We start from the raw sequence: 17,276 nt of genomic DNA on the forward strand, positions 1-17,276 counted from the left end.
AGATGTGGCCCTGCTGCTGTGTCCTGGGACCTGGTCATGGTGGTCTTGGTCATGACCAGGTTCAGAATTTGGCCAGGTTTGGGTAGGGGGAGGCCTCCATGATCATCCACTCCAAACCTTAACCCAGCAGCGCCAGCTCAGTCCCCCCCTTCTGGGGGACACTCAGCGGTGTGCCCCGGGGTGAGGGGCTGGATGGGGGCTCACCAGCTGCTTGCCAGTTCCATCAGAGTGCTGCTGCCCTTGGGGTCAGGGCCAGGCCCAGGCTGAGCCGGGGAGGAGCAGCTCTGCTCTGCTCTCCCACAGGGGCTGGGAGCAAGGAGCAGGCAGCCTGCCCCCAGGACGGGGGCTGGTTGGGATCCCCAGCACCGCAGCCAGAGGCCAACCCTTGCTCAGTGCCTGCTGGTTTCCCCCATCCTAGGGCATCCCACCGTGAAGAAGGCAGAAGCTGAAGCTCTTTGGTGGCTTTCAGAGCAGCACTTCAGCAGCAGCTCAGCTTCCCTGAGGAGCTCTGGAGCTGCCACAGCTCCGCAAACCTCTTGCAAAGATATTTCTTGAGGTGGATTTCATTTTCTTTCCCTAACAACTGGTAACTCCCAGCCCCCCCCCCCAGCTGCTCCAAGGCTTGCTAGCGTGGTGCCAGAGCACCACAGGAATGGGGAAGAGTGAGCTGGAGCAGCTCCAGGGGAGTTTGGCTTCCAGCTCTGGAGATGTTCTGAAGCACACAGAGATCTTCAGAGCTCTTCTGGAGCAGCTTTGAAGAGGATGGGAGAGGCTACAAGACTTTGAGAGACCTTTTCAGAGGGTGTGCAGAAGAGCTCAAGAGCTTCTGAGCAGCTCCAAATGCTTTTGGATGGGTGCTGGAGCAGCAGGGAGAGGTTTCAGGGCCACTCTCACCTCGGGTGTCCGTCAGAGGGGCATGGGGGTGGGGCTCAAACTGTTTGGAGAAGCCTGGGGACGGCACTGAGGAGTTTCGGTGCTGTGGAGAGGTCCACTGGGAAGGTCCAAGAGGCCTTTCAGAGGGGGTTGGAGCACTTGAGGCATTTCACAACCACGCAGAGGAGGCTTCGAGTGCTTCAGAGCTGCTACATCATCTCTTTTTATGACCCTTTTGGAGCTGTTTCAAGGAGTTTGAGAAGAGTTTAGAGGACTTTAAAGAGCTACTTGGAGCAGTTGTAGCATCTGGGAGCCTTTTAGGGCTGCTTGGAGGAGCCTGAGAGCTATTTGAGCAATTCAAGTGCCTCAGTGCTGCCTCGAGGTCCCTCCTTCCACAGCTCCAGGCTGTTCAGGGGTGGTTCACAGCTCCTGGGAGTGACCCAGCGCCGCAGCAGCACCCCCAGGGCTGGGTACTTCACCCCTTTGGTGGAGCAGCTTCAGGCTGCTGGAGGCTCAGACGTGCAGGGGGATTCTTAAGGGGCTGCTGAGAGGTGTTGAGGGAAACCTTGGTGCACACTGGAGCTGCCCAGGTGGGTGGAAAGCAGCTTGGGGCTTTACAGAGGTGGTTTGGAGATGGTCAGAGGTAGTTCAGAGCAGCTCAGGGGTGGTTGGAAGCAGCTCAGGGGTGGTTGGAAGCAGCTCAGGGATGGTTGGGAGCAGCTCAGAGATGCTTGAGAACAACCCAGAGATATTGGAAGCAGCTCGGGGATAGCTCAGAGCAGCTCAGGGGTGGTTCAGAGCAGCTCAGAGCAGGCTGTTTGGAATCACTGTGGGTGTCTCAGAGAGCTCAGGGTGTGTTAGAGGCACTTCCCAGCACGTAGAGGCACCCTGAGCTCTTTGCAGCAGCTTGTGGTGCTCCAGGGCTGCTCCAAGGAGTTCAGAGCAACAGTTTGGAGTTATCCAAAGGCACTCTGAGACCTGGGAGTTTATTTTGCACGTTCAAGCCCTTTGGGGTGGCTGGGAGGGCTGGGAGGAGGCGTGGGGAAGCTTAGAGGGGCGTGGAGCAGCTTAGCAGGGTGCTTTAGAGCATTTAAGGGATTGTTGGAGCGGTTCAGAGCAGCTCGGTGCTCCGAGGGGTTTAGCGGAGTGTGGCAAAGACAAGGGGAAGCCTCCATGGCCTCAGCTGGAGCACATCCAAGCAAGTCCTTGCTGGTGCTAAGCCACAGCTTGGCCCCATCCCAGCCTCCCCAGGCCCTGGGTGGAGTGACAGGTCCAGCTCTCAATGTCCCTCACCCAACCTGGAGGCCAGCAGGGAAGTGCAGGGTGAAAGACCACCCACGTCCCACCTGTGGGGAGCCACAGCCAGCCAGGTCTGTCCTCCCCCATCCTTACCACAGAATCCTTGAATGGGTTGGGTTGGAACAGCCCTCCCAGAGCACCCAGTCCAACACCCACCCAACCCCACCGTGGCCTCTAAAATATATCCCCAGCTGCCATGGCCACAGGGCTCTGGAACCCCTCCAGGCATGGGGACTCCACCTCCTCCCTGGGCAGCCTCTGCCAGGCCCTGACCACTCTGGCACCAAAGACATTTCCCTCATCTCCAACCTAACCCTGCCCTGGCACAGTTTGAGGACATTTCTGTCCCCTGAGCCTAGGGAGCAGAGCCCAAGCCCCAGCTGGCTGCAGCCTCCTCTCAGGGAGCTGCAGAGAGCAAGGAGGTCTCCCTCAGCCTCCTCTTCTCCAGGCTCAACACCCCCAGCTCCCTCAGCTGCTCCTCCACAGCCCTCTTCTCCAGACCCTTCCCCAGCCCTGTTGCCCTTCTCTGGCCCTGCCCCAGCTCCTCAATGTCCTCCCTGGGGTGAGGCTGCTGCTGAAGTTCAAACACCCATAGGAAGTGTGGGGATGGTGCTGCCAGACTGCTCCTGGTGAGCTTCTCCTTGGAGGCAGCAGTGCTTCTCCCCTGGCATGGCACAGTGGAGCTGATGTCTGGTGGGCAGGGGGTGGGACAGCACTACAGGACCCAGCAGCAGGCCAGCTCCAGCAGCCTGAAGCTGCAAAAGCCATCTGACTGCTAGGCCTGAGGCCATGGCTGGGCAGCAGGCAGGTGCCCAGGGCTGGCTGGGCTGAGGGAGGGTCTGAGAGCTTGCTGCTGTGCTCAGGGTGTGCCATGTCCCTGCTGGCACAGCCAGGCTGTCCTGCTGGAGCTCTGGGGTTTGTGCTCTCCATGACTTCCCCTGCTTGGTTGCCCTTCCCCAGACCTGCTCCAGTAGGTCCTTCCGTGCTGCCAGGATGTGAGCTGTGGCCTCCCCAGTGCTGACAATCCCTGCCCAGACCCTGCACTCCTGGGGCAGAGGCATCCCCACTGCCACCCCTCCCTGCCTGGCTGCTCCCAGGCTTGGGATGCTCCATCCCTGTGCAAAGAAGGTCTGCAGGCAGCAGTGGAAACAGCTTTTAATCCCACGAGAATCGATACATCATGGCAGACAACACTGGGCTTGCCTCTGGGACCTGTGGGGGTTGGGGGGCAGGAAACTTCCTTCACCTCTCAGGCTGGGGGGGGGGGGGGGGAGGGAAAAGAACCTTTGGGGAAATGACAAATTCCTTGGTTTTTAAATAATGTTCTGCTTTATTTCTCCCCTTCCACAGAGCCTCTCAAGGGTGCTGGATGTGCAAGACAGGGCTTGGCTTGGCTTGGCTGAAGAGCTCTTGGTTGGTTGGGATTTCTTCTCTTTCCCTGGTGCCTATTTACAGTTACAGTACCTCTTGGGGGGGGGGAAAAAAAAAATCACAGAAAGAAAAGCTCCCAAGCCCTAGGAGAGGACTGTTGGAGGCCTGGGGATGCAGGATCCTGAGGCTAGAAAGGCAGATCTCAGATATTTATAGATTTATACAGCTATATATAGATGCTTTGAGATACATTTCTCTCTTCTTTGAAAGTGTTAAAAAAATGAGCAACCTCCCCTCTATAAAAATACCTAAACTCTACAAGGTAGAAAAAATGTTCCCTCTCCAACTTTACAACTGATTTACACCAAAAAGCTGCTGCTGCTGCTGCTGCTGCTGCTGCTGCTGCTGCTGCTGCTGCTGCTGCTGCTGCTGCTGCTGCTGCTGCTGCTGTACAGGGACCTGGCTGCGGCCCAGGGGCAGGGGCAAGCCAGCAGGGGGAGAGGGCTGGGCCCCTGCTCCCCCATGGGCCAAGGTTTGGGTTTGGGTTGCTTGGGTTTGGGCTGTTTTGTGTCCATTTGCTTTGCTTGGTTTGGTGGTGGTGGGTTTTGCTGAGGGTGGCGCTGCTGAGTGCTGCTCTGCTGAGTGTTGCTCTGCTGAGTGTTGCCCTGCTGAGTGTTGCTCTGCTGAGTGCTGCTCTGTGTTGTGTTGCTCTGCTGAGTGCTGCTCTGCTGAGTCTTGCTCTGCTGAGTGCTGCTCTGTGTTGTGTTGCTCTGCTGAGTGTTGCCCTGCTGAGTGCTGCTCTGCTGAGTGCTGCTCTGCTGAGTGCTGCTCTGCTGAGTGTTGCTCTGCTGAGTGTTGCCCTGCTGAGTGTTGCTCTGCTGAGTGCTGCTCTGCTGAGTGCTGCTCTGCTGAGTGTTGCTCTGCTGAGTGTTGCCCTGCTGAGTGTTGCTCTGCTGAGTGCTGCTCTGCTGAGTGTTGCTCTGCTGAGTGCTGCTCTGTGTTGTGTTCCTCTGCTGAGTGTTGCCCTGCTGAGTGTTGCTCTGCTGAGTGCTGCTCTGCTGAGTGTTGCCCTGCTGAGTGCTGCTCTGCTGAGTGCTGCTCTGCTGAGTGTTGCCCTGCTGAGTGTTGCTCTGCTGAGTGCTGCTCTGCTGAGTGTTGCTCTGCTGAGTGCTGCTCTGCTGAGTGCTGCTCTGCTGAGTGTTGCCCTGCTGAGTGTTGCTCTGTGTTGTGTTGCTCTGCTGAGTGTTGCCCTGCTGAGTGTTGCTCTGCTGAGTGTTGCCCTGCTGAGTGTTGCTCTGCTGAGTGTTGCTCTGCTGAGTGCTGCTCTGCTGAGTGTTGCTCTGCTGAGTGCTGCTCTGCTGAGTGTGGCTCTGTGTTGTGTTGCTCTGCTGAGTGCTGCTCTGTGTTGTGTTGCTCTGCTGAGTGCTGCTCTGCTGAGTGTTGCCCTGCTGAGTGTTGCTCTGCTGAGTGTTGCTCTGCTGAGTGTTGCCCTGCTGAGTGCTGCTCTGCTGAGTGTTGCTCTGCTGAGTGCTGCTCTGTGTTGTGTTGCTCTGCTGAGTGCTGCTCTGCTGAGTGTTGCCCTGCTGAGTGTTGCTCTGCTGAGTGCTGCTCTGTGTTGTGTTGCTCTGCTGAGTGTTGCTCTGCTGAGTGTTGCCCTGCTGAGTGCTGCTCTGCTGAGTGTTGCCCTGCTGAGTGTTGCTCTGCTGAGTGTTGCCCTGCTGAGTGTTGCTCTGCTGAGTGCTGCTCTGCTGAGTGCTGCTCTGTGTTTTGTTGCTCTGCTGAGTGTTGCTCTGCTGAGTGCTGCTCTGTGTTGTGTTGCTCTGCTGAGTGCTGCTCTGTGTTGTGTTGCTCTGCTGAGTGCTGCTCTGTGTTGTGTTGCTCTGCTGAGTGCTGCTCTGCTGAGTGTTGCTCTGCTGAGTGCTGCTCTGTGTTGTGTTGCTCTGCTGAGTGTTGCTCTGCTGAGTGTTGCTCTGCTGAGTGCTGCCCTGCTGAGTGCTGCTCTGCTGAGTTTTGCTCTGCTGAGTGTTGCTCTGCTGAGTGTTGCCCTGCTGAGTGTTGCTCTGCTGAGTGTTGCCCTGCTGAGTGTTGCTCTGCTGAGTGCTGCTCTGTGTTGTGTTGCTCTGCTGAGTGCTGCTCTGCTGAGTGCTGCTCTGCTGAGTGTTGCTCTGAGTGTTGCCCTGCTGAGTGTTGCTCTGCTGAGTGTTGCTCTGAGTGTTGCCCTGCTGAGTGTTGCTCTGCTGAGTGCTGCTCTGCTGTTGCCCTGCTGAGTGTTGCTCTGCTGAGTGTTGCCCTGCTGAGTGCTGCTCTGCTGAGTGTGGCTCTGTGTTGTGTTGCTCTGCTGAGTGTTGCTCTGCTGAGTGCTGTCCTGATGAGTGCTGCTCTGCTGAGTGTTGCTCTGCTGAGTGTTGCTCTGCTGAGTGCTGCTCTGCTGAGTGTTGCCCTGCTGAGTGTTGCCCTGCTGAGTGTTGCTCTGCTGAGTGCTGCTCTGTGTTGTGTTGCCCTGCTGAGTGTTGCTCTGCTGAGTGTTGCCCTGCTGAGTGTTGCTCTGCTGAGTGTTGCTCTGCTGAGTGTTGCCCTGCTGAGTGTTGCTCTGCTGAGTGTTGCCCTGCTGAGTGTTGCTCTGCTGAGTGTTGCTCTGCTGAGTGTTGCCCTGCTGAGTGTTGCTCTGCAGAGTGCTGCTCTGCTGAGTGTTGCCCTGCTGAGTGTTGCTCTGCTGAGTGTTGCCCTGCTGAGTGTTGCTCTGCTGAGTGCTGCTCTGTGTTGTGTTGCTCTGCTGAGTGTTGCTCTGCTGAGTGTTGCTCTGCTGAGTGTTGCCCTGCTGAGTGCTGCTCTGCTGAGTGTTGCTCTGCTGAGTGTTGCCCTGCTGAGTGTTGCTCTGTGTTGTGTTGCTCTGCTGAGTGCTGCTCTGCTGAGTGTTGCTCTGCTGAGTGTTGCCCTGCTGAGTGTTGCTCTGCAGAGTGCTGCTCTGCTGAGTGTTGCCCTGCTGAGTGTTGCTCTGCTGAGTGTTGCCCTGCTGAGTGTTGCTCTGCAGAGTGCTGCTCTGCTGAGTGTTGCTCTGCTGAGTGTTGCCCTGCTGAGTGTTGCTCTGCAGAGTGCTGCCCTGCTGAGTGTTGCTCTGCTGAGTGTTGCCCTGCTGAGTGCTGCTCTGCTGAGTGTTGCTCTGCTGAGTGTTGCTCTGCTGAGTGTTGCCCTGCTGAGTGTTGCTCTGCTGAGTGTTGCCCTGCTGAGTGTTGCTCTGCTGAGTGCTGCTCTGCTGAGTGTTGCTCTGCTGAGTGTTGCTCTGCTGAGTGCTGCTCTGCTGAGTGCTGCTCTGTGCTGTGTGGTTCCTGGGGGCCTTGCCCACCCTGCTGGCCCTCACTCAGTGCCACAGGAGGTGTGGAAGCAGGAGGCTGATGGAAGAGGCTTGGCTGGCTCCGGGGTTCGGCTGATGGCCCCAGGGGCCTGTGAGCCACCAGAGACCTCCATCCCCCCGAGCAGGGTGTAAGGCTGTGGCAGCTGCCTCCCCTCTCCAGCTGCCCCCTGCGGACCATGGGGGAGCTGGCTGCTGTGCCACCATGGGCACAGAGAGAGGTGCCACCACTGGAGATGGGGTGCCACCATAGGAGATGGGGTGCCACCACGGGAGATGGGGTGCCAGCACTGGAGATGGGGTGCCACCACTGGAGATGGGGTGCCACCATGGGAGACGGGGGTGCCAGCACGGGAGATGGGGTGCCACCCACATGGGAGTGCTCTGGGGAGGTGCAGGCACCCCCCAGCCCCAGCCCAGCGGCCAAGGGATCGCTGTGGCTGCTGCCTCAGGCCTCTGTGGCCTGTCCCCAGCCTGCCTGGCAGGAAGCAGAGGAGCTGCTGGGGCCTGGCAGAGCTGCATCCTTGGCACTGTGCTGGCCACGGGCTCCCGGAGCAGGGTGGGTGCCTGCGGTGGGCTCCCTGGTGGCCAGCCAGCCAGAAGCTGGCTGATGCCCTCCTGGCTTTGGGCCCCCAGGGAGCTGCTCTGCTGGTCCCTGCTCTGCTCTGCCCTGGAGCACAGAGGGTTCAGCCCAGGCGGCCAGGGCAGGCTCTCCCTGCAGGCCTGCAGCTATGACGGGCAGAGCCCTGCTCCAGCTGGCGATGGCAGCGGTGGCTGTGCCCAGGGAGCCCAGGGTGCGAGGTGGGGAGCTCAGGCGGCCCCTGCCTGCTGCGTGTCGCCAGGCTGGGCTCAGCGGCAGAGCCCCCGCGGGCTGGACAGCTCCGTGCGCCCCGCAGCGGTGGCTCCGGGGGGACCTCCGCTGCCGGAGCCGGCCCGGCTCAGACACCCACAGCCCCCGTGGCAGCGGGGAGGGGAGGGTGGCAGCGCCACAAACACCAAGGTGTGCCGGGGAGTGAGCCAGGACAGCACAGCTAAGGAGGCAGGTGACAAAGTGCTGTGATGCTGTGTCCCCCGGGGGCAGCTGCTGCCCTGCCCCTCGCTGCCCAGGGCCGGGCAGCCACCTGCCCTGCCCCCCCCAGCAGCAGGCAGTGGCTGTGCCAGCTGAGGACATCTGCAGCAAGCTAAGGAAGCAAAAATAACAACCAACAAAGCACAAACCAAACCCAAACCCCCGGCCAAGGCCAGGCCGCTGGCTCCCTCTCTGCCAGCCCTGCCCCAGTGAGTTGTGTGTCAGGGACACTTTGGCAAAGCAGGGGCAGGGCAGGGCAGGGCAGGGCAGGGCAGGGCAGCTTCCTTCTCCGTCCCTTAGCCTGCAGTTTGGAGACCACCCCCCCAGGTTCTCCTCAGAGCCCCCCTGAGGAGGCAAGCTCCCGTCCCCCAGCCCAGCAGGTGCCAGAGGAGCCGATGGGACAGTTCCCAGCTGCAGGGGCAGCCTCCTCCCGCTGCCTGCCGCCTGCCTTTCTCTCTCCAGGTTCCCTTTCAGCCCTCGCAGCCAGGAGGGCTTCAAAACAAGAGTCAGGCAGCAGAGCCTGGCTGCCGGTTTGCCAGAGGGACCCCTGGGGGGCCTCCATTCGGCCCCCTGCAGTGCCGAGACGCTTCCTTGTGCCTTCATCAAGAGCAAAGACGTTTCCAGGCCCTCTTCATCCTCTCAGAGCACCAAATCCGCACGGGGTGGGCGGCTCCAGGCCGCCCCTGCCCCCTACTTGACCTCCAGGATGGAGGGGGTTGGTCTCCATGATGGCCACGATGATCCTGTCGATGTAGTCCTGCAGGCGGTAGTTGATCTCCTCCTGCTTCTGGATGGCTTCCATCAGCTGCACCACAGGGCACAAAGGCACTGAGAGACCCCTGCCCAGGGACCACCACTGGGACATGCCACCCACCCAGGCTGCCTCCCACACAGGCTGCCACCCACCCAGGCTGCCTCCCACCCAGGCTGCCTCCCACCCAGGCAGCCACCCACCCAGGCTGCCTCCCACCCAGGCTGCCTCCCCTGCCTCACACCCAGGCTGCCTCACACCCAGGGCTGCCTCCCCACCCAGGCTGCCTCCCCTGCCTCCCACCCAGGCTGCCTCCCACCCAGGCTGCCTCCCACCCAGGCTGCCTCCCCTGCCTCCCACCCAGGCTGCCTCCCCCTGCCTCACACCCAGGCTGCCTCCCCACCCAGGCTGCCTCACACCCAGGCTGCCTCCCCTGCCTCCCACCCAGGCTGCCTCACACCCAGGCTGCCTCCCACCCAGGCTGCCTCCCCTGCCTCACACCCAGGCTGCCACCCACCCAGGCTGCCTCCCACCCAGGCTGCCTCACACCCAGGCTGCCTCCCATCCAAGCTGCCTCCCACCCAGGCTGCCTCCCCTGCCTCCCACCCAGGCTGCCTCCCACCCAGGCTGCCTCCCCTGCCTCCCACCCAGGCTGCCTCACACCCAGGCTGCCTCACACCCAGGCTGCCTCCCCTGCCTCACACCCAGGCTGCCTCACACCCAGGCTGCCTCACACCCAGGCTTTCTCCCCTGCCTCATACCCAGGCTGCCACCCATCCAGGCTGCCTCCCCTGCCTCACACCCAGGCTGCCTCCCATCCAAGCTGCCTCCCACCCAGGCTGCCTCCCCTGCCTCCCACCCAGGCTGCCTCCCACCCAGGCTGCCTCCCATCCAAGCTGCCTCCCACCCAGGCTGCCTCCCCTGCCTCCCACCCAGGCTGCCTCCCATCCAAGCTGCCTCCCACCCAGGCTGCCTCCCCTGCCTCCCACCCAGGCTGCCTCCCACCCAGGCTGCCTCCCCTGCCTCCCACCCAGGCTGCCTCCCACCCAGGCTGCCTCCCACCCAGGCTGCCTCACACCCAGGCTGCCTCCCCTGCCTCACACCCAGGCTGCCTCACACCCAGGCTGCCTCACACCCAGGCTTTCCTCCCCTGCCTCATACCCAGGCTGCCACCCATCCAGGCTGCCTCCCCTGCCTCACAGCACCATTTTGCTTGGAAAAGACCTTTCAGAGCATGGAGTCCACTCCAAGCAGGCTGCTGCTCAGGGATGGCTGAGGGAGGAGAGGAGGGGGGAGAGGAGAGGTTTGGAGAGGAGAGGAGAGGAGAGGTTTGGAGAGGAGGAGGAGAGGAGAGGTTTGGAGAGGAGAGGTTTGGAGAGGAGAGGTTTGGAGAGGAGAGGAGAGGTTTGGAGAGGAGAGGAGAGGTTTGGAGAGGAGAGGAGAGGAGAGGTTTGGAGAGGAGAGGTTTGGAGAGGAGAGGAGAGGAGAGGTTTGGAGAGGAGAGGAGAGGAGAGGTTTGGAGAGGAGAGGTTTGGAGAGGAGAGGTTTGGAGAGGAGAGGAGAGGAGAGGTTTGGAGAGGAGAGGAGAGGTTTGGAGAGGAGAGGTTTGGAGAGGAGAGGTTTGGAGAGGAGAGGAGAGGTTTGGAGAGGAGAGGTTTGGAGAGGAGAGGTTTGGAGAGGAGAGGTTTGGAGAGGAGAGGTTTGGAGAGGAGAGGAGAGGAGAGGAGAGGAGAGGAGAGGAGAGGAGAGGAGAGGAGAGGAGAGGAGAGGAGAGGAGAGGAGAGGAGAGGAGAGGAGAGGAGAGGAGAGGAGAGGAGAGCAGAGGAGAGCAGAGGAGAGGAGAGGAGAGGAGAGGAGAGGAGAGGAGAGGAGAGGAGACGGAGAGGAGAGGAGAGGAGAGGAGAGGAGAGAGGCTCCCTGGGCAGATGTGCTGTGAGGTGAGGAGCTCCCTTGGCACCCACCTCGTCTCTGGAGACTGAGCTGATCTCTGCTGCCAGGGACTCGGAGAAGGAGGCTGAGAAGAGGTTCTTGGCTCCCTGGATGCTGAGGTTGATGATCTGCCCATTGAGCTCATCGTTCTGCTCCTTCAGGGTCCTGTTGTCCTGTAGCAACAGCGAGGCTGCCGCTGAGGCAGGCCCCGGGGCAGACCCACCGGGGGGGGCGCAGGGCGCTCTGCCCCCACCAGCAGCTCACCGCGCTGGGAGCTGCAGACGGCTCCGCAGCCTGGGGACGGCTGGGTGTGGTTCTGTGAAGGGCTGCGCAGGGGAGATCCAGGGACACCCAGAGAGGGGCTCTGGAGTGCTCCTGCAGCCCTGCAGGAGGAGCCAAGCTCTCCTGTCGCAGCAGAGGGACAGCTCCCTGGCACAGGGCCCCCGGGCCGCAGCGAGCGCTGCTGGGCGGCAGATGGAGCGGGCAGACCACCTCCCTCCCTGCCCAGCCCTTCCTACCTGCTTGAGCTGCTTGATCTCCTGCTCCAGCTCGGTCTCCCGCGTCCTGCTGTGGTACTCCTGCAGCCCCACGCTGCTGCTCCTGCCCCTGCGCTGCTCAGCCTCCAGCTTGAAGAGCTGCAGGTGCTCCAGCTGCTTCCTCAGGTCCTCGATGAGCTGCAGCAGGGGGCAGGAGCACAGCTGAGTGCCACACGCCCAGACAAGTCCTGCTGCAGCTCCAGCAGGCCCCCTGGAGGGGCCACAGCTGCCCCTTCCCCTCCTTGCCTCCAGCCAAGAGGAGAGGGGCAGCTGCTCACACACAGGAGAGCAGCCAGGAGTCCAAGGCCTTTTGCCCCTGCTGGGGAGAATCCCACCCCAGCCTTGACTTGGCTCTGGGGCTGCTGCAGCATCAGACCCCCACAGCAAGGTGGGTAACCCCCTCCTGCCTCAGTGCTGGGAGTGCCTGGCTCAGCCCAGTGCTCCCAGCACCACCAGTGGCAGCCATGCCCACCTCCAGGCTCCTTCCCCACCACAGCAGTGAGCCTGGCTCAAGCTTCCAGCTGGGATCTCCAGCCACAGATGCCTGGCAGGGGCTAGGAGGGGGCTGGGGGCTGTGTTTCTGCCCCCAGGCACACAGGAGCTGGCAGCTCCCACCCAAGCAACCTCAGCTCCCTCTCCTCCTGCCTGCTGGTCCCACGTGCCATTGTCACCAGGCTTCTGCCACCCTTCCTTTGCTGCAGAGGCAGAAGCAGCCCTGTGGGCAGGCCCAGGGTGGCACAGCCCCCCTGGGTTTGCAGCTGCAGAGGAGCTCAGGGGAGTTTTGATGCAGATGTCACACAGTGAAGCTTCTGTGCAACCCTCACACAATCACAGGCTGGCAGGGCTTGGAAGGGACCTCTGGAGACCACCCAGCCCAGCCCCCTGCCAGAGCAGGGGCACCCAGAGCAGGACACACAGGAACCACCCAGGGGGGCTGGAAGCTCTCCAGAGGAGACTCCAGCACCTCCTGGGCAGCCTGCTCCAGGCCTCCAGCACCCTTCAGTCACAGAAGTTCCTCCCATGCTCAGATGGAACTTCTGATGTGCCAGTTTGTGCCCAGTGCCCCTTGTCCTGTCTCTGGGCACCACTGACAGCAGCCTGGTGCCACCCTCCTGACACCCACCCATGAAGTATTGATCAGCATTGATCAGATCCTCTCAGGCTGCTCTGCTCCAGGGCTCTCAGCCTCTCCCTGCCCAGAGATGTTCAGTCCCTACCCCCTGTGCCCAGCAGCCCCAGGGCTCTCAGCCTCTCCCCCCCCAGAGATGTTCAGTCCCTACCCCCTGTGCCCAGCAGCCCCAGGGCTCTCAGCCTCTCCCCCCCAGAGATGCTCAGTCCCTACCCCCCTGTGCCCAGCAGCCCCAGGGCTCTCAGCCTCTCCCCCCCAGAGATGCTCAGTCCCTACCCCCTGTGCCCAGCAGCCCCAGGGCTCTCAGCCTCTCCCCCCAAGATGTTCAGTCCCCTGCCCCCTGTGCCCAGCAGCCCCAGGGCTCTCAGCCTCTCCCCCCAGAGATGCTCAGTCCCTGCCCCCTGTGCCCAGCAGCCCCAGGTGCTGCAGTTCCAGCTGCACACAGCCCCAGCCTGGGCAGGCAGGGCAGGAGGCCTCTGCTCACCTCCTGGGTCGACTCCTTCTCCTTCTGGAAGTGGTGCCTCTCCTGGCTCAGCTTGTCCCCCATCCTCCTCCTCTTCTCCTGCTCCTCCCTCAGCTGCACACTGAGCTCCTCCATCTCATCCAGCAGCTTCTGCTTCTCCTGCAGGGAGAGGACACAGGAGGCTCACAGGGGCTGCCAGGGCCCCTCCTGCTCACGTGCTGGGCACGGCGGGGTGGAAGGCTCCTGGTGGGGGGGAGGAAGGCTCCTCCTGGGGAGGAAGGCTCCTCTGCAAGAGGAAGGGTCCTCTCAAGGAGGAAGACTCCTGTCAGTGTGGGGAGGAAGGCCCCTCTGGAGGAGGGAGGCTCCTCTGGCATGGCCCTGGCTGCATGGAGCCTGCAGGGCTCTGGCAGGGGTGAGAGGAGCCACAGACCAAAGCAGTGCTGCCGGCAGGGAGGGGCCAGGAGGGGCCTCAGCTGCCCTCCCCCTCTCTGGGCAGGTGGTGCTGGCATGGGGCATGGTTGGGAGGGCCAGGGCCAGCAGTGGGGCTGCAGGCCAAGGGCAAGCAGTGGAGCAGAAGGCTGCCCAGGACTGAGTGCTGCAGCAGCCTGGAGTCCAAGGCCTTTTGCCCCTGCTGAGGACACAGCTGGAGTCCTGGGGCCACTTCTGGGCCCCTCACTGCCAGAGAGACACTGAGAGGCTGTGCCAGGGCCAGAGAAGGGCAACAAAGCTGGGGAAGGGTCTGGAGAAGAGGGCTGGGGAGAATCCCACCCCAGCCTTGCCTCCTGAGCAAGGGGAGAGGGCAGAGCATCTGGGAGCCCCCAGAGTGCTTTGGAGTCTCAGCTCAGATCCCAGCAAGGCCTTATCTGCCCAGGCAGGACTTGCAGCTGAAGCATGGCTGCTCCTCTTCCTCCCCTGCAGTGCTGTCCCTGCAGGGATGGGGACAAGCTTCCACAAGAGGGCAGAGTGCCCTCCTGAGCCAGCACAGGGCTGGCACTGAGCTGCTGTGGCTTCCTGCAGCCTGCACGGCCACAGCCTGGTGTGGGATGGGTGAGAATCATGGACTGGGCTGGAAGGGACCTGCCAAGCTCACCCAGGGCAAGCCCTGCAGCCAGCAGGGACAGCTGCAGCCACAGCAGGCTGCTCCCAGCCCCAACCAACCTGCCCTGCACTGCTGCCAGCCATGGGGCAGCTCCACCTCTCTGGGCAGCCTGGCACAGGCTCTCCCCACCCTCAGCACCAAACATTTCTCCTTCTCTCCACTCTCAGCCTCCCTCTTGCACTTCAAACCATCCCCCCTTGGCCTGGCCCAACAGGCCCTGCTCAGCACTCTGTCCCCAGCTCTCTTCTGGCCTCTTGAAGCTCTGCAAGGCCACCAGGAGGTCTCCCTGGAGCCTTCTCCTCTGCAGGCTGCACAAGCCCAACCCTCCCAGCCTGGCCTCCCAGCAATGACCATTTCTGTGGCTTCCTCTGGAGCTGAGTTACTTAAGCCCAGCTTCCAGAGCCTGGGAACCTGCCTGACCAGGGGTGTGTGGCAGCTGAGCTGCAGGCAGAGGAGCAGGGGGCAGAGAGCAGGGGTGGCAGGGAGCAGGGTGGCAGGGAGCAGGGTGGCAGGGAGCAGAGGAGCAGGGGGCAGGGAGCAGGGAGCAGGGTGGCAGGGAGCAGGGTGGCAGGGAGCAGGGAGCAGAGGATCAGGGAGCAGAGGAGCAGGGAGCAGAGGAGCAGGGAGCAGGGTGGCAGGGAGCAGGGTGGCAGGGAGCAGAGGAGCAGGGGGCAGAGGAGCAGGGAGCAGAGGATCAGGGAGCAGAGGAGCAGGGAGCAGAGGAGCAGGGTGGCAGGGAGCAGTGTGGCAGGGAGCAGAGGAGCAGGGAGCAGGGAGCAGAGGAGCAGGGAGCAGAGGAGCAGGGGGCAGGGTGGCAGGGAGCAGGGAGCAGAGGAGCAGGGAGCAGAGGAGCAGGGGGCAGGGTGGCAGGGAGCAGGGAGGCAGGGAGCAGAGGAGCAGGGAGCAGGGAGCAGGGAGCAGAGGAGCAGGGAGGCAGGGAGCAGAGGAGCAGGGAGCAGAGGAGCAGGGAGCAGGGGGCAGAGGAGCAGGGGGCAGGGAGCAGGGAGCAGAGGAGCAGGGTGGCAGGAAGCAGAGGAGCAGGGAGCAGGGTGGCAGGGGGCAGAGGAGCAGGGTGGCAGGGAGCAAAGGAGCAGGGTGGCAGGGTGGCAGGGGGCAGGGAGCAGGGGGCAGGGTGGCAGGGAGCAGGGGGCAGAGTGGCAGGGAGCAGGGTGGCAGAAAGCAGAAGAGCAGGGAGCAGGGGGCAGGGTGGCAGGGAGCAGCGTGGCAGGAAGCAGAAGAGCAAGGAGCAGGGAGCAGGGGGCAGGGTGGCAGGGAGCAGGGGGCAGGGAGCAGGGAGCAGGGGGCAGGGTGGCAGGGAGCAGGGGGCAGGGAACAGGGAGCAGGGTGGCAGGAAGCAGAGGAGCAGGGTGGCAGGGAGCAGAGGAGCAGGGTGGCAGGGGGCAGGGAGCAGGGAGCAGGGAGCAGAGGAGCAGGGAGCAGGGAGCAGGGGGCAGGGAGCAGAGGAGCAGGGAGCAGAGGAGCAGGGGGCAGGGTGGAAGGGAGCAGAGGAGCAGAGTGGCAGGGGGCAGAGGAGCAGGGAGCAGGTTGGCAGGGGGCAGGGTGGCAGGGGGCAGGGAGCAGGGAGCAGAGGAGCAGGGAGCAGAGGAGCAGGGAGCAGGGTGGCAGGGAGAAGGGAGCAGGGGGCAGGGAGAAGGGAGCAGGGGGCAGGGTGGCAGGGGGGCAGGGGGCAGGGTGGCAGGGAGCAGAGGAGCAGAGTGGCAGGGGGCAGAGGAGCAGGGAGCAGGTTGGCAGGGGGCAGGGTGGCAGAAAGCAGAGGAGCAGGTTGGCAGGGGGCAGGGGGCAGGGCAGCGCAGCCCGGCGGTGCTCACCTCCTCCAGGCGCTGGATGCTGGCCCGCAGGCAGGGCAGGCAGGACCTCAGCTCACCGTTCTCCTCATCCAGCTGCTGCAGCCTGCAGGCACACACAGCCCATCAGCGGCTGCCCCAGCCCAGCGGCCCGGCTGCAGCACCACGGGCAGGGCCCGGCCCGCAGCTGCTGAAGGCAAGGCAGCAGGGCCTGGGCTCGGGCTTGGCCTCTGCTGCGCTGCGAGGGCTGAGCAGACAAAGCCCGGGCTGCAGAGGCAGCAACGAAGCCGTGGCGGGTGAGAGGAACCCCCCACGTCTCCCTTTGGCTCCCTGGGCCTCTGCCTTTGGCTCTTCCTCCCAGGCCTCTTCCATGGGATCACAGAATGGGCTGGAAAGGACCTCAAAGGTCATCCAGCTCCAGCCCCCTGCCACGGGCAGGTGGAACACACCTGAGCACCAAACACACTCCCAAGGGCCAGGGGTGGGCACCAGGGGTGGGCACCGGGGTGGGCGCCAGGGGTGCCAAGCCAGCTGCCTGGTGACAGGTGGTGGGGCAGGGCATGGGCAGCAGGGGAGGGCAGAGCCTGGGCCCAGCATCCCTCAGGGGCTGCTGTGGGAGTGAAGGCTGGAGCCAGGCTCAGGGTTTGTCATCACCTTGGTCACCCTTAGCCACGTGAAGCCTCCCCACCCCGTGTGCCCAAAGGCAGGAGCTGCAGAGCAGCAGCCTGTGCTGGGGCCCAGCTGCTGGGGGTGGCTCCAGCAGCCCTGCTGCCAGCCAGCCCTGCCCCAGCCCCACCTGGCCTGCAGGTTCTCTATCTCAATGCTCTTCTCCCTTTCCATCTTGCTCAGCAGCTCCCTCTGCTTCTTGATCTCCTCCAGGAGCGTTTGGTCAGCTCTCAGCTCCTGCTCCTTCAGCTGTTCCTCGAGAGCATTTGCCCTGGGGAGAGGAAAGAGAGGATTAACTGAGCCTGATGGCTCACCCTGCGCTGCCCCCCCCGGCAGGACCAGACTCCTCCCAGCTCCCCTCCCACCGCAGGGAGCAGGGAGAAGGCTGCAGCAGAGCAAGCTCTGAGGGGCAGCAGCTCCAGCAGCAGCACAGGGGCTCACTCCAGCCCCGGGGGAAAGGAACAGGGCCCGTGGAACCCCCCGGTGACCAACAGGGCAGCCACAGCAAGTGCCCAGGTGGCAGCTGCTGGGCAAGCTGGGCTGGTGGAGCTGTCCCTGCCCAGGGCAGGGCTTGGAACTGCCTGATCTTGCAGGTCCCTTCCAGCCCAGCCCATTCTGGGACCCTAGGGCTTTGTCCCTGTATAGCTTTAAGGCTCCAAGCAACATCAAACTCCTCCAGGGGGAGACCAACAAGGGACTGAGGTGAAGGCACATCAATCATTTTGTAAACCACAGCCTGTGGGGCAGAGGTACAGAGTGCCAGCCTGGGGGGAAGGGAGCCCTGGAGCTCCCCCACCCAAGCCCTGCTCCAGCAGGGCACCCCCAGCACCCTGCCCAGCAGCACAGTGCCCAGGGGGGGTTGGAAGCTCTCCACACCAGCAGACTCCACAACCTCTCTGGGCAGCCTGCTCCAGGCCTCCAGCAGCCTCACCCCAAA

General features: G+C 62.9%; 2 protein-coding genes across 2 annotated transcripts in view; both read right to left on the reverse strand.

Annotated features, from left to right (window-relative positions):
• Window positions 1–3,807: 3,807 nt before the first annotated feature.
• LOC137445506 (dentin sialophosphoprotein-like) lies at window positions 3,808–7,449 on the reverse strand. The gene has a single exon (XM_068147325.1). The coding sequence runs from the start codon at window positions 7,221–7,223 to the stop codon at window positions 3,903–3,905; it is 3,321 nt and encodes a 1,106-aa protein (XP_068003426.1). The 5' UTR covers window positions 7,224–7,449; the 3' UTR covers window positions 3,808–3,902.
• Window positions 7,450–7,485: 36 nt separating this feature from the next.
• The window catches only part of RAB11FIP3 (RAB11 family interacting protein 3), a 107,890-nt gene continuing 98,099 nt past the window's right edge, over window positions 7,486–17,276 (reverse strand). Inside the window, 7 exon segments of the mRNA XM_068147326.1 lie at window positions 7,486–8,675; window positions 8,677–8,766; window positions 10,674–10,814; window positions 11,160–11,315; window positions 12,791–12,928; window positions 15,698–15,779; window positions 16,470–16,610. Coding sequence (XP_068003427.1) covers window positions 8,652–8,675; window positions 8,677–8,766; window positions 10,674–10,814; window positions 11,160–11,315; window positions 12,791–12,928; window positions 15,698–15,779; window positions 16,470–16,610 — 772 coding nt within the window. The 3' untranslated portion in view covers window positions 7,486–8,651.

Source organism: Melanerpes formicivorus, unplaced genomic scaffold (genome assembly GCF_026170545.1).
Source record: "Melanerpes formicivorus ecotype bairdi unplaced genomic scaffold, bMelFor1.0.p_v2 SCAF_14, whole genome shotgun sequence".
NCBI classification, from domain to species: domain Eukaryota; kingdom Metazoa; phylum Chordata; class Aves; order Piciformes; family Picidae; genus Melanerpes; species Melanerpes formicivorus.